The sequence below is a fragment of the Ictidomys tridecemlineatus genome, chromosome 6 (genome assembly GCF_052094955.1).
Source record: "Ictidomys tridecemlineatus isolate mIctTri1 chromosome 6, mIctTri1.hap1, whole genome shotgun sequence".
In the NCBI taxonomy this organism is placed as follows: Eukaryota; Metazoa; Chordata; class Mammalia; order Rodentia; family Sciuridae; genus Ictidomys; species Ictidomys tridecemlineatus.
Genome location: NC_135482.1, coordinates 107,535,954 through 107,551,297, shown reverse-complemented (window position 1 = coordinate 107,551,297; position 15,344 = coordinate 107,535,954). Strand labels below are relative to the sequence as shown.

The following is a 15,344-nucleotide window of genomic DNA, read 5'->3' as shown; positions in this document are numbered from 1 at the left end:
AACCATGGACTGTGAAACCTCTAAAACTATGAACCAAAATAAATCTTTTTCCTTATTAAGTTTATTATCTCAGGTATTTTGTCATAGTCACAGAAAGCTAACAGTTACCCAGCTAGTAAGTGGCAGAGCAGGACTTGAACCAATCTACCTCCAGAGATAATACTCTGAACCACTGTACTGCCCCTTTCAGCTTGGTATACCTCCAATGACAGAGCCGAATCCAGGCACATATTACAAGAAGAAGAAAATCCAAAATTCATGTGCATGTGAAATGCATCATAAGATGCTTTTGCAGCCATTTTTTTCCTAATAATGATTTGGTGAAATTAATATCAATTGGGTCTACATTTTCTCCACCCACACCAGTCAGTGAGTAGAAGTTCAGCCCCAATCAGAGACTGGATTCTGCCCTGGGTGGTGGCTGCTTGCCAGCTGGGTGAATGTGACCTTCCTTAGCAAGGCCAGAGGCTGGGGATTGAAAGGGAAATCCACTCAATCAGTAGGACTGGCGATGGCCTGGGGAAGGCTTCCAGCTGTGATAGACCATCCCTTCTGACTGACCCGCCCTGCTTGGCTTGAGGAGTTCTGAGGAGCTGGACAGGAGGAGGTTTGGTTTGCCACTTCAAGGAAAGTCAGGAAAACCTCTTCCCAGCCATTCCTGACTTCCCAACTCTTTGGTTCCCAGTCACCAGAGGAAACTGATCTTATAAAAGGAAGTCTTATGGTTTTCCCACCCCCCTTCTCTACTACACCCCCAAGCCCCAATTACCAATGCTTTCCAGCAAATGAGAGGGTGGGCCAATGCAGGTGTGTGTGTGTGTGTGTGTGTGTGTGTGTGTGTGTGTGTGTGACAGAGATAGAGAGAGAGAGGCATCAAGCTCTCACACTCCAGAGTGTAGGGAAGAAATATCCCTCCGAGGCCCCAGGGAGCTGGCCGGGAGTTGCCCCTGGACCACCTGTTGAGGGAAATGGCAGATATGGGCTTTGTTTCTGAACTGGGTGTGGAAGACGTTGGAAGAAGGTGATGTTGAAATGGTGGGAGGAAGAGGCCGACAAAGGGAACAGAGACTTAAAAACTGGATCTGAAACCATCTTCAAGGTCCATCTTGGAGGACTGATGGGCTGTGGGGTGAGGGATGGGAATGGGGGTGGATGGGTCCAGGTGGAAAGCTGCCTCTCAAAGGGACTCTGTTCACCCTCTAGACACGTGCCCCACCCCTTCATTTCAGCTGTGTGACTCTCCAAAGGGCTGTGTCCCTGAAGGACCCTTAGCAATGAGGGAACTGACTGGTTTCTGCTGCCAGTGGCCTGTCACCAGTAACTCTCCACAGGACAGAGAAGCCAACCAAAAACCCTAGCAATACAGCCGGAGGAGGACAAGGGTGACCATGAAATACGGATCCCAACAGATTCCAGCAGATTCAGTGGAGTCTGGCATGGGGCCATGGTTGGGAGAGGGTGGAGATCAGGGAGAAGTTGACTGGCAGGTTTCCTTCTGTCTGCACATGCACAAAGAAATCCAAGGGGTGCACAGCCTGGAGGTTGACAGGGTCCCTTTAAGTCTCGGCCCCTTCCCCTGGTGTGCGCCGGCAGATTAACTACGTGTGTGTGTGTCTGGTTTTCAACGTGCAGCTTTTGCTGTGATCTCTGCCTTTCTTCCCTCCCCTCTCTCCTCTCTCAGAGATGTTGCAGATCACGGCCAACTCACCCATTTTGTTTCAGGTCTCTCTGGTGAATGAAAAGTCTCCGACTCATCCTCCTTCCTTGAGCACTGAGATTTCTACCCTCCTCTCTCTCCTCCAGTCCCTGCACCTCAATAACTTTTGGTTACCACGTTTTCTAGGTTGGTGCTGAGCATCCCTGGATCTGCTCTTGTTCCTGTCCTTCTCCCTTCTCTTTCCTGACCTCTCTCTCCTCTCTCTTCTGAAACCTCTCTATTCACAAAGACGGTATTCACATCTAGAGATAGCCCCCAGAGTTTTCCAAAGTCTAACTTTAAAACACACAAGGGGTCTTTATTCTCAAATTCCCTCCCTGACAAATTCAGTGTTCCCCTTTTGCCCTGTGAATGACAGTTGAGAACTGGGAGGGACTTGGTGGCTTCCAGCTCCTAGCATATGACTTCTCCAGGAGAGAGAAGTCCTTGCTGCCTCAAAGGCCCCCAGGATATTCAGAAAATACTCTGGAAAGCCAACAAGAAAGCTCCGGCTTCAAGCCAACCTTCTCTTGACCCAGCCCTGGCCACCCTCTGCTTCCTGGGTCTAGCTGTCCAAAGTCTCGGAGGTGGCGTTTATTTTCTTTTGGCAGAAAAGCCTGGGAACCAAGAGGCCGCTTTCCCTATGACCTGACCTCCCACTCGAAGAATTACAGCCCTAGGACAGCATGCCTTGCTGTCCCTCTGGATAGAGGGCATGGTGGGAAGTGGAGAAGTTAAGGGAACTGGATAGAGTCAGGAGGAAACGGAAGAACACAGAGGCTTGGCTCTTGTGTGAGAAAAACTAAAACGGGAGAGTTGACAGCCTTCAAGAGAGCTGGGGCAAGATGTGGGAACCTTTCAGAGGACACTTCCTGCTTTCATACCCTCTCTCCAGCTGAACTCCAGATTGCTATCTCCTGGAAGCCAGAGAACAGGGAAATGCTGGGCCTGCTGAGAAAAAAAATGGGGCCAGCCATGCCTTTTCCTTTTGCAGGACATTTCCCAAAACACCAAAGGAGCAAATGTCCCTTCTTAAAGAAGACAAATCTCTTTAGTAATAAATAGGTCCTTTACACTCCACCCATGGGGCACAGGACTATCCCATTACCAGAGTTTCCTGAACCATGGCTGTATGCCCCATGAAGTCACAGATCATACATTGCTCTCTAGGTCCCCAGAGAGGTAAAGGGTACAGACCCAAGAACCTCATCCACTCTTTTTAAAGTGCTTACCCATCCGTATGAGCCTCTAGGGCATCTGGAACAACCTATTGGTTGACCAGTTGTCCAAGTAGTCTTTCGTGAACATTTCGTTGTTTTCCTTTCCCTAATATGGTAAGAAAGACCCAAACAAAAATCCTGTCAACAGGGCGAAGCGATAAAGCTGGGACATTTCCCCTCCGTGGCTTTACTGCCTTGGTTCCCTTTCTAAGAAGCCAGTGTCCCCATATCTGCTACCCAGCCCACCCCGTCAAACCTGTTCCGAGGGTTTGGTAACGTCACTCACTGTGGGTGGCACTGGCATTTTGGTGGGACTTACATCAGAGCATGGTAATGTTGGGAAAGGAACCCGGGGAGGTCCTTAGGAGGCACCCCTGACAGTGCCGTCTAGAGCCCTGTGAGACATTACTGGACTGTAGACTGACCTCAGTGCTGTCTTCTTTCAATTAATTAAGCCTTTGCCAAGGCAGAACTGCCCCTGGAGACCGTGGGCAGGCCCGACGTAGGAGCAAGGGTTAGCCCACTTGATGCCATAGAGGCCAGCTGACTATAGATGCTATAGATCCTGTTTCCATGATTTGTTCTTGAGCTTTACATGAATCACCCCTCTGGCCACACTGATCGCTAAGGTTTGGGGGCCTTTTTCATGGCCATTATCACCTAAGATAAAGATAGGGCCTTTCCCCTGTAAAGAGGCAACACCTGTGTCCCCTCCTTCCCACAGGTCCTTCTAATAGAAAGAGCCAGAGGTGTAGGAGAGGCTGAAACAGGGACTAAAAAGAGTGTGGCCATGTCACTCCACCCCTGTGGCTTGCAGGGCCCTGCTGCCCACACCCACACCTACTCCTGCCCCTGCTGGGATGTGGAATGGGCCTCTGTGAAAAGGGCGGAGAGCTGGGATAACTGTTAGGATGAGAACTGTGTGACCAAGGGAAGGCGGGGCAGGAAGGCTGGACCCCATGTCTCCTTTCGCTCCTCCCCTTCTGGGCTCCAGCCCTCCTGGCCAGACTGAGGGTATTCAGAACCTGCAGCAGCGACACTGAGGTGCCTGGACAATGATTCTGATGGTGATGTTGCTCTGTTCTTGTCTGTCTAATACTCCTTTTTAATCCCCATCCTGCCTGCCCCTCCCTCATGTAGGGTTACTTTAGTGATCCCTGGAATGTTTTTGACTTCCTCATCGTGATTGGGAGCATAATTGATGTCATTCTCAGTGAAACTAATGTGAGTATTACTCTGCCCTCCCCAGGAAACCTCTTCCTTCCACCTCTTCTGTTCCTCTCTCTCTCTCTCTTTCTCTCTCTCTACCTCCTTTTATGTTTTTTTTTTTTAATTTCCTGTTTTACCCGCCTCCAGTCATGCTTTTTATTGAACCTGCCGTCGTCCTGTGGGGGAAAAAAAGTGGGAGTTTGTCCTCCTTTTTTTCCACTTATCCCAGCTCTGCCTGGCGGTGCTGGGCCCAAGAGCTCCAGCGGAGGGAGCAGGGGGTGTGGCCCAAGGCACCTCCCAGCTCCCCTCCCAGGTGGCCCCAGCCTGCGTCACCTTGGAACTAACCCTGCTTTGTCAGGCCTCTCCACCCTCGAAAACCAGGTTGCCCAGGTTGGATCGGCCAGAACTATAGAGTGGTAAGAGAGTATTTAATATGCCCACGTAACCTCTTTCTTTTCTCATTTTTTTTCTCTTCTCTCCTTTCTTTCATACCTTTTTTTTTTCATTTTCCCTCTTCCCTTTTTGTTTTGTTTTCCTCCTTTGTTGTTGGTTTGTTTTTTTCCCCCCTCCTCTCTCTCTTTTCCTCGGCTTCTCTGCCCCATGCAGCACTATTTCTGTGATGCATGGAATACATTTGACGCCTTGATTGTTGTGGGTAGCATTGTTGATATAGCAATCACCGAGGTAAACGTAAGTACATGGCGTCTGTGACCTAACTGTCTGTGCCTGCTCTAACACTCATTTGTCTCTCCCTGGTTTGTTTTTGTCCATCATTTTTATTTTCTCCTCCCCACCTCCTTATTTTTATTTCATTTTTATTGATTTGAATTGGTTTAAAGAATTTTTTTCTTGTTGCTTTGTTTTGAGATTTTTTTTTTCATTCTTTTTTGTTTGTTTTAACTTTTGGAACGCATTAGGACTTCCCTTTTCCTTTTAAGTGTTGATTGCTGCATCTTTTTCTCTCTTCCTTTCCAATCAGCCTGGCATGACTCACACTGTATAGAAGAATGCAGCTCTGTTGAATTATGGAGTGAGAAAATGAAGGGTTGTTTATGACTTCTGGGTAGCTTCTCAGGCCAGGACCCAAACCTCTTCTAACCCCCATCTTCACCTCCAGACCACTACCTTCCCCCTCTGCCTTTCCATCCACATAGCATCTTGGAAAGGAGCTCTAACAAAGTGGAGCACGCTGAGTTGAGGCTATGACTCTGCCTGCATTGTCAGCCATAGCCTGCCTTCTCCCAAGACCACCTGCTTATCTTCATGTTGAATGGAATCTATTTCAGTTTAACATGAACAGCTCATGAAGCCGGTCCCTTCTAGGCTCATTTGGGAGAAGAAAACCGATCACATTCCAAAGCTTGCTATTACCAACTTCTCTGGAAAAACTAAGGAGCCATGTGGTTGGGTGATCCACTGACAGCCCTTCTGGGTAGACTTTTTTTCTGGGTTGCAGTGGACACAGGCTCCATGTGGGCACCTCACTCCAACATGAACCTACACAGAGAACTGAATGGTGCACCTGCCTGGTTTTTCCTCCTCCAAACCATCCTCTTCTTATAACCTTCCCTGGCTCCTTGGCCTCAGACTGAACCCCAGCCTCTGCACTCTAAGGCCTCCTGCCTCCTTCTCCTCCCAAGAGTTGCCTCCTCCTATACAGTTCCTTCCAGTTCCTGCACATGTCTTTTTGTTACTTGGCATGTTTAAATCTTCTCTCTTTATCTATAGGCAAGCCCTCTTGCAGTCAGTCTTTAACATGTGTTGTTTAATTTTTTTGTCATTATTTTTCCTTAATTAAGAGACTTGATAATGTTTGCATAAAACTTTGATGCATTGAACCATTGAATAATAGCACAGAGCAGACACTTTAGAGTTTTAATGTAAGATGTTTGAAACTCTATCCCCCCAGTCCCCTATCCCCTGTGCATCCTTACCCTCTCCCAAACAGTTGAATTGATGTGTCATTTTATTGGTTTGATTCTCCCAGATTAGAAGTCTCTGTCTGCTCCCTTCCAGCCAGACTTGGAAGGAGGCTGTTACCCTTCCACACATCCTCTCCCATAGCCCCTGCCCTGCTCACCCTATTGCTCCAGATTTGAATGCCCCTTTATCTCCAAGAACTATAGACTGTCTTTATCATGCGTGTGTGCATGTATGTGTGCACGCGTGCACGTGTTTGTGTACACTTTACCTTGACTTCTTCCGGTAACTCTTCAGATCATTAAAAAAAAAAAAAAAACAGGCTTCCTGCAAATGCTGCTAGCCTCCTCCCTTCCTGAGTGGACTCCCAGTTTTGCAGGCTTGATGAGCCCTGAGGTGTTTCCCTGGTGCTATTCCAGACCATAAGCTTAAAGGCCAAAGCTTGTGCCATGCAGTACTTGGCACTGGGGGCACCACGGGAATGGTAACAGGAAAGAGAGTCTATGCATAGGGGCTCAGAGCCCCATGACAGGAAATTACAAGGAGGACAGCAAGCTGCTTCCCACAGTGGCAAAGAGGACCCATTGCAGTCCCAGGGGCTCCTTTGTGGAGTAAAATACTGATAAAATATATAGCATCAACCTGCCATGCTATCTCAAAATATTCATGCTTTCCAAAGAAAAACAAAAGGTAAATGTGTGTGTGTGCGTGTGTGTGTGTGTGTGTGTGTGTGTGTACACATATATATGTCCTAGGATATCAAATTTCTGTAGGAAAAGTGGCTCTACTGGGGGAGTAGGGAGGTAGGGGAAGGAAAAGGGAGGAGCCTGAAACCATCAAGCAGATCCTTCCATTTGTTCAGTGGTTTTCCATTTACAATTCACTTTTGCCTTTATCTCATTGAATTCTTAACTACCCTGTGAACGTGTCAGGCAGAAAAAAAACTCATCCCTAAGTTGCTGATGCTAAAGGTCACGATGGAGAAATTTAGTCTCTTTACTGTCCCAGAGCTGAAATCTAGGCCTCTTGTGTGTGACCAGTTCACCTTGGCCTAGGCCAGTCCCTCTATCTCTTAACTCATGGTATCTTTTTATAAACGTACAAATCTCACACATCCCCCCCTGGAGTCCTCACACCTGCCAGAACTTATTCAAATTTTACTTTCTATAATTTATATTTGAAATAACTTCTTAGCTGCCTTGTGCACCTCTCTCTGCCCCCAGCCTCCCTCCATCCCACGCTGTCCTGCTCTGCTCTCTCCTCTGTGGAGGACCTTGGGTGTTTATAAAGTCACACTGAAGGAGCGTCTATGAGGAAATGGCAGCAGTGTCTGTGACAGGGAGCCAGAGAGGGTGTCCAAAACACAACACTTATTTCTGGGCTACTTTCTCCCTTCTCCCACACAAATAATGTCTTTGAACAGAAAGAACAAATATAACATCACCCAAGGGTGGTGGGGAAAAGTAAGGGCTGGGCTTGAAGTCAGAAAACTGGCAGTTTTTCGAGTCTTGCTTCTTTGGTTACCAAAATGCCCTAAGACTTAACTTCCTCATCTGTCAAAAGAATATGACATTTACAGCAGTGGCTTTTGAAGCTCACATAAGAGCATCTATTTAAAAGCTCTATGTAAAAGTGCTGTGAAAGGTTAGACAAATGTGGCACTCAAGCCAATGACATTCTCTCTAAAACCCCTGCTGGGATAACTTGGAGGACCTGATCTCTATCCAAGACCATCTCCCTAGTCTAACTGTAACTTATAGCCCACAGACATTGTCAGCACACTGGTTCCCCAGATGTGATGAGACTCACGGCAACAACCAATAGGAACAACCCGATGACAGCAAGCACAGGCTTCAATAGGCCTATGTCAGAAGCACAGTTCTGTGTGACCCTGCCCTCAGATGACAGCCAGCATGGACGGCAAGTGATGTGAACAATAGTTCTTGGTCTTGGAGGTAGCTCCCTCCACCCACTTCCTTCTGCTCCAGATTGTTAGCGGACAGCTCTAGGATCTTCTTCCCAGTCCCACAGGATTCTTTAGAAATTCCTGCATCCCTGGGTTCTGCTCCAGGCCTTCCCAGATTTTTTTAGACATACCGTCATCACAAGACATGGATGATCAGGCTTGTGTTCTATTTGCAGGTAATCCACACTTGAATTTCAGGGGAATCCATGAGAGTTTTTCATCTGTGACCCGTCATCTCTCATTCCTTTAAGCCTCAGGAATCGATTCTCATTTCCCTCACCAGATGCCTCATTTATCCCAATATCTCTCCAAATATTTCCTACACTGGAACCCATCTCTTTTTTCTTCCTTGCCTTTGCCAGGCTATGGTGCCCCCTCCCACCCCAGAAAACGGATTTCCCACCAATTCTGAGAAGCATCAATCAGTCATTCATTCCACAGCAATTATAGTCCCACTTTCCACATGTCATGCACTGTATTAAGCACCTGGGATACATGGGTGGCCAAAACGAAAAGCCCTCGGGCTTTCTAGAGAGGACTAAATAGACAAGGAACAGTAAGTACAGAAAATGAGGAAGTCAACAGTATATTTGAAGATGTTGGAGTGCTTTGCAGGGGAAGCACAGCACCAGGTAAGGGGGCCAGGGTGTTAGGGAGCAGTGGAGGCAAGTGATGCTTTAAATAAGATGGGCTTTCCTAAGGAGGTGGAATCTGAACAAAGCAAAGACGGGAAGGATGGGAGGAGTTATCCATAGCTGGGAGAAGCGCTTCCATGCAGGAGTAAGCCAGTGTGGAGGAGGGGAGGAGTAGGGTCCACAGAGGTGAGAGGGGCCAGGTCTGGGCTGTTACTCAGAGCAAGAAGGGCACATCCTGGTGGCTGTGTGCAGAGGTATCATATGATCTGACTCTGTTATTTAAAGGACTGTCCAGCTATCTGTAAGAGTCAAGGTGGAAGTCAGAAGAGCATTTAGAAGGCAGATACAGTCAGTAATCCAGGTGGGGGATTGGGACCATGAGGCAGCAATGAAGCACTATGAAACATGGTCAGACTCTGGATCTGTTTTGGAAGTAGAACTAACAGTGTTTCCTGACACACTGGATGTGGGTGTAGGAGGACAAGCACTCAGGATGACTGTGTGGTTCTGGCAGAGCAGCAGAAGGATGGAGTTGGTTTGAGCTGGGGAGGACTGGAGGTGGAGCACATTTGGATCAGGCAGAGCAGAGCTCAGCTTGGGCGGGTCTGTCAGAGTGAGACATCAGGAACACAGCTGGACACACCAATCTGAGGTCCCAGCATAGGATCATTCACAAATAGATGGCATCATGCCATGGCACTGGAGGAGGGTGCCAAGGGATGGAGGAAAGACAGAGAGAGGCACAAGGAGAGCTGAACCAGGGGCCTCCGGCCTGGAGAGGTACGGACCCTCTGAGGATGATGTGCTCAGAGCCACTTCATGATCAAATTTCTATTCATTCTGAAAATCCCGAGTTAGGTCCTCTAAACGATGGCTGGATGTCACCAGAGCACCCCCCCCTAAGCGGCCCCCTCATCTAGTTAGACTAAATTGTACTTTAGTGTCTAAGACCCGGGCCACTGCCCTTCTCTCCGATGCATTGCCTTATTCTAAACCTGAGCTGCGTTTCCTCTCTGAACCCTGAGGTCTGGGGCAATTTCACACCACTCCAGTGAAGCCTCTGCTCTTCTTGATTTCTTGGGTCTGAAATCATATATCCCAGAAGGAAAACCCATAGCTATTTCTCATGGACTTGGAGCATCAAAAACTGCTCCCATGTATCCCAGATATCAGATTGGGGGCTTGGGCCAGCAGCCTTTCCGAACACTCTTCATTCTGCCTTTTAAAGCACTTTATACAATAGAAAGTGCTAAGAATCCTGAATTCTTGCCTTATGGATATAGCAAAATATTCCCAAATTGAAAATTAAGACACCCTCTTTTGTTTCCAGGCTGGGCTCTGTGAAGCCAGGTGACAGGGTAATTTACCCCATTCTCTGGGCTTTGGTTTCCTTGAACATGGGAGACTGGGGGGTTGAGGAAGGTGAGAGCCTCTTGCAACTCCAACCCTCTAGTCTGAGTACTTGAGGTGGGTATCTCCTTTATCCTTTCCTAGAGCTCCAGCACCTTTAGGGACCGGGCTCCCTCGGCTTTGGTGTGGCTCACCTGGGGGTTGTAGAGAGAAGGGCAGGAAAGTACTATGGGGAGTGCAGCAGGCAGAGAGACGGTGTGAGGGGAAGGAACACTGCCTCTGGGGAGCTTCTGGGAAAACCCAAAAGAGGAAACCCTGAAGGCTTTACTTAAGTGCAAGGTGTTGGGCCCTGGAAGTGACCAGAACGGGAAAATAAAGCTTAATAATTATGGTACTGTGACTTCAGCTGATGAGAAGGAAGAGAAGAAGGAGAAGAGGAGAAGGGAAACCTGAGAACTAGTCTCTGATCAGAGAGCTCAGATCAGGCATCATGCCAAGGACATTACACACGAGATGGGATTAAATCCTCAGAGGACTGACTGACCCTCTGCACAAGGAATCAAGGCACAGACAGGGTGAGCTATCTGCCCCAAATCATACAGCTAATGGGTGACAAAGCCATTAGCTAATGGGGTTCAAAGCCATTTCTGTCAGAGAATTGACTCTTGCATCTCCACGGAGCCCGTTGACTGAATCCCTGAGCCAACTGGCTGGCCTAAGCATGGCATTACCAAGGGGTAGGCGCCATTGGCTCCCGCTACTCAGAGGTTGTCATCGATGTCCTCCAACAATCTGACTTAGGCAGAGTGCTTGTCTTAACTTCTCTGTGCCTGTTGATGCTGCTGATACTGAACTCAGGAAGACCGATGCCCTTGGAAGGCTCAAACAGAAAGCACTCTGAGCCCAGCACCCATGTGCCTGACCCATAGGGCCCAGGAGACAAGGGCAGAGGAAGCATGGACTCCCCTTGCCTGGTTGACACCTTCAGCTTGGGAATGACAATGGGAAGAGGGAGAACATGGAGGGGACAGTAACGAGGCAGGGGCACACGGGGCTCTGCTGCAGGAAATGTCCAGGGATAGACATGTTAGGTGCTGGCCCCAAATCTCCCTTCCCCTCATTCCTGACCCCTTTCCACCTTGGCATCTTCTACCATGCACCAGCAGGCACAATTAGTTGTCCTAACTGGCTCCCCATAAAAATCATAGAGCAAGTTGGCTCCTGCCCTGGTTTTAAGTCCTGCAATGATGGAGAAAAGCAGTGGCTCTGAGTCAGAATTGCCTCCAGCTGCACGTCCACCCCCTCAGGACTGAGTCAGGGGACTCAGTCTTCACGACTCCAGCCTCTCACCCATCCTCCAATCCTCCAACCCCCATGCACCTGGCCCTCCTATCTCTGAGCCTGCCTGTGGCCCAAATCACCCCTCCCTGTCCCTGTCAGAGCAGAGAAGGGGCCAGAACAGGCATGAGGAGGTCAAGGCTGAGCAGTGCTCCCCAGACCTGTCACGAGGACCAAAGGTGGCAAAGATTGTCAGAAAGTGGACTCATCCTAATGTGGGGTGGAAGCCACTTTGGAGGCCTAGATCTAGACCAAACCATACCCACTCATATATTCCTCAACTGTGCATTGAAAGCCTACTGTGTGCTAGAGCCTGGGAAATATTTTATAGATAAGCATGCAAATCTAGAAGCAGGAAATAACTTGCTTATCTTCAGAGCAAGGCCAGCCTAGAACCTGAACCTGACTCCTAATTCTATGTTTAGTAGAAGGCTCATTTGGTGCTGTTGCCATACATTGTCTAGATGGCTGTGGCTGGTGTGGTCGGAGCTAGTTCTGGATGAATTGGTGGTCTCAGGACAGCTGGGTAGGGTGACCCATCTCTCTCTATCTCCTTGTCTGGATCCCTCCTTCTGTTGCCCTCAAGGCTTCCTTCCAACTTCCTGTCACTTGCAGCACCACCCATGGCCCCTCCAACAGACAAAGGCCACCAAGGTGTTTTGCTTTAAAAGGAAGTGATTCCAGTGCACTAATTCATACTAAGGTGGTACTTAATTCAACTGAGGTGGTAGTGACTTGATAAGTCATGCTTCCAAAAATAATTTTACCTTTAAAGAGATGAAAATCCTGCTTGACCTTGTAGATTGAGTAGTTAGCGCATCTAAGGAAGACGAGACCAGCAACGCGACACTGGAGTGGGTAGGATATTTTTGTTTGGGTATTTCTCCATCCTCCACCCTTCTGGGGGTTCCATAAAGGCAGTTTTCTATTCTACATAGAAAGAGAGCTGGCCCTTAATGGATCTAGCAGAGCTACACTCTGGGCTAGAAATGAGACAATGCATTTCACCATCAGTGGTCTGGTTGGAAATGGAAAACCAAAAGCCCCTAAGTCTCAAGGTCAGACACAATAGGAAGACAGAGAGACGGCCCTGATAAAGTGGCCTGGTACAGGAAGTTTTCCCCACAGCTGTTGTTTTGAGAAGTATCCTGCAGGCTTGACCTGAAAGGTTCCTGAGACCCTGTTTTTTTTATGGACATCCTGATGAGGTTCTTATTTCAACTGTGTTAAGTGGCCTGAGTGTCCGGACACAGGCATGACTTGCCCATCGCTCCCTTTGCCCTCTGCCTTCTGCTCAAGACCCCTTCACTTGTTATTCCATTCTAATTTCCTTTCCTTCCCTTTTCTCTATACTCTCCTTTCTACAAAAATAGAAGAGTGGAGGAAGCTGTCACACACACACCCTTGGTGGGGCCAGGCAGCCGTCTTGCCTCGCCAATGCCTGTCATTTAGTTCTTACAGGCTCAGCACACTATTGCTGGTGCACTTGCCAGAACCCTCTAAAGCAAAAGGACCTAGAAGACTCCATGAGGTAGTAGTGAGGAGAGTTGCACCATGGACAGGCTCAGAAATGCCCACAGCACCTTCGAAAGTGTAGCCACTTCTGTGGACACCCTAATCTACCCTCATAGTTAATGTTCCAAACCTGACAGTCACCTGTCCTTATTGATTTTGTGTCTCCCTGCCTTCCTGCTGTACTTCTATTTCTCTCCCTTCCTTCTCTATCCTTCTGATATCTCTCCTTCCCTGCTACTTTCTCCTTATTCTTCCTCTCCCCCTACACCCCCTTCTCCTCCTCCTCCTCCTCCTCCTTCCCCTCTCTCTCTCTCTCTCTCTCTCTCTCTCTCTCTCTCTCTCTCTCTCCCTCCCCCCCACCCCGTCTCTGTCTTCCTCCCTCTCTCTCTCATTCTTTGACACTGGTAACACTGCTGACAGCTGACTCCATTCCTTCATTCTTCTTGGGACTGCTTGTTTGAATGACTGGATATTGGCTGTCCTTCTCAGGGTGAGACTGAACCACCCTGGCCATTTTGTAATCCTTTTTGTTTGGTGTGTATTTCTAGCAGGTCCTAGCACCCGGGGAGCCATCAGGTTGCAGATGAATAACAGAGTGATTCCTGGTTTAAGCCACCTCCAGCCACCTAAACTAGCCACTGTACAGCTGATAGCACAAGCTAGTCAAACTGTCCCCCTTCCTTAGTTCAGCATGAAAAGACAGGGAGAACCCAGAACCAGCAATCCCCATGCTCTGTACCTGAAGGACTATTGCAGCTGCATGCAGTCACCACAAAAACATAAGAGGGGCCCTTTTCACTGAAATTCCACTCTGGAGAGAGAGGTGGAAGCCAGTGGGTTTCGTGGACTGGCCATGGGAGCAGGGTGGGGGCTGCTCTTCCACTCCCCTCTCTCCCCTCTATGGCTTTGTCCTTACTTGCTCTCTGCCCTTTCCCACCCAGTCCTTTTCCCTCATATTCCTCTGCCCAGCACTCCTCCTCCACTGATCCATTTCCATCTCTCCATTCACACCAGAACAAAACAGGAATTCTGCAGCAAAACTGCTTTCAGGTAGCCATATTTCCTTCATTTGCTCTTAAATCTGGAAGCCATTGACACCTACCCTTAGCTTCCGTACATCCCAGTTGACTTGTGCTTACTGAAACTTGCATCTCTCATGACAAGTAACCTCTTCTTTCATCTTTATGAGGCTCACTTTGACCTCCTTAGAATTCCTTTCTCCTTTGCCATCTCCAGTGCCTTTAAGATTCGGCATCTCATGACTCCTCCACAGCTAGCAGGCCACACTTCAGTGATGTGCAGGTCTCCTGGTGGAAAAGGAGACAAAAAGATACTAAGAAGCCCACCTACCCTTGACCTGCACATCCTGGCTCCCGGCCATGAATTTGGTGTCTAGTGTCTCTAGAAACTCATGACTCTTGCCATTCTCAGTTCTCTGTGTACAGTATGCCCTAGGTGACCTCCAGTTCTCAGCAACAAAACACCAATCCCTCAGTCTTTGGCCACACCATGACACTGAACCAGCTGTCTTACAGATCAAACAGAGATGAGAGAGCAGACAGAGAAGCAGAGCTTGAGCGGGGACAGAGGGCTGTCAGTTGGACCCAGAACTTCAGGTGGCTTGGAGTGGAATTTATCTCAGAGATTTGAAAATCTATCAAGTGTTCCTGTGGCAGAGCAGCCAGTAAAAGATTCATGCATCCCCATGACATTGCACTGACCCTGTTTCAGTGTGACATGGAATCTCAATGACCCTGGTATCATGGCCATTGCTTCTCAATGGCAGCCCTCCGGATGGGGCATCCTCTGCCTGGCCAAGAGCCAATCTTTCCTAGAGGGCATCAGAGGATCGTCTGCCCTTTTTCAAAGTCAACACAACAAAGGCAGCGTAGCCATGACCCATGACCCCTTCAAAATGCTCTCTAGCCCCTGATCTCAAGAGGAGGTCCTGGGAGACAACTTGGTTGGATATTCTAGCCTACCTACCTGCTGCCCCACCCTGAATTCCTAGCAATCCTTACCACCTGGCTATGCTTTAAAAATATTTTTAAAACTTTTTTGTATGATGAAAAGCTACTTTTCAACTACCTTTTAACTCTCCAGAGGGTGTGATGTGACAACCGAGAAATATTCCATGGATCTTCACACCATCCTCCTGGGAAAATCCCCTCCATCTAGGAGAATCTGTCTCCCTGGCCTCTGGCATTCCCCGGGCTTTATCCCTCAGCCTCCACGGTGAGGTCTAGAACTTGTGCCCAGTGACAAGGAACAGTGGATAATTCCAGAAGCAAAGACTTCATCTACTGAGGTGATGCTTCTGATATGACCCTGAACTCAATTCAGAAAAGTTTTTCCAGGGAAGATCTCCCGTGAGCAACCCAGGGCCCTTCCATCACCGCTGCCAGTTACACCAAACCAAGGCAGTTGGCATGAGGATATTAAAATGTGGTAATGGCTTTTGCTTTCTGTTTGCCCTGAGCCTGGAACCACTCATG

At 48.4% G+C, this 15,344-nt stretch overlaps 1 protein-coding gene across 50 annotated transcripts in view; it reads left to right on the top strand.

The window, feature by feature from the left end:
- Nucleotides 1–15,344, top strand: part of Cacna1c (calcium voltage-gated channel subunit alpha1 C) — a 625,112-nt gene that overhangs the window by 561,424 nt on the left and 48,344 nt on the right. For 17 of the 50 annotated variants that reach the window (XM_078015431.1, XM_078015429.1, XM_078015424.1 and 14 more), the window contains one exon: nucleotides 4,732–4,815. In XM_078015431.1, coding sequence (XP_077871557.1) covers nucleotides 4,732–4,815 — 84 coding nt within the window. Of the gene's footprint in view, nucleotides 1–4,056; nucleotides 4,141–4,731; nucleotides 4,816–15,344 lie in introns of all 50 variants that reach the window. The other 33 variants (XM_078015416.1, XM_078015421.1, XM_078015414.1 and 30 more) reach the window with 4 other exon arrangements.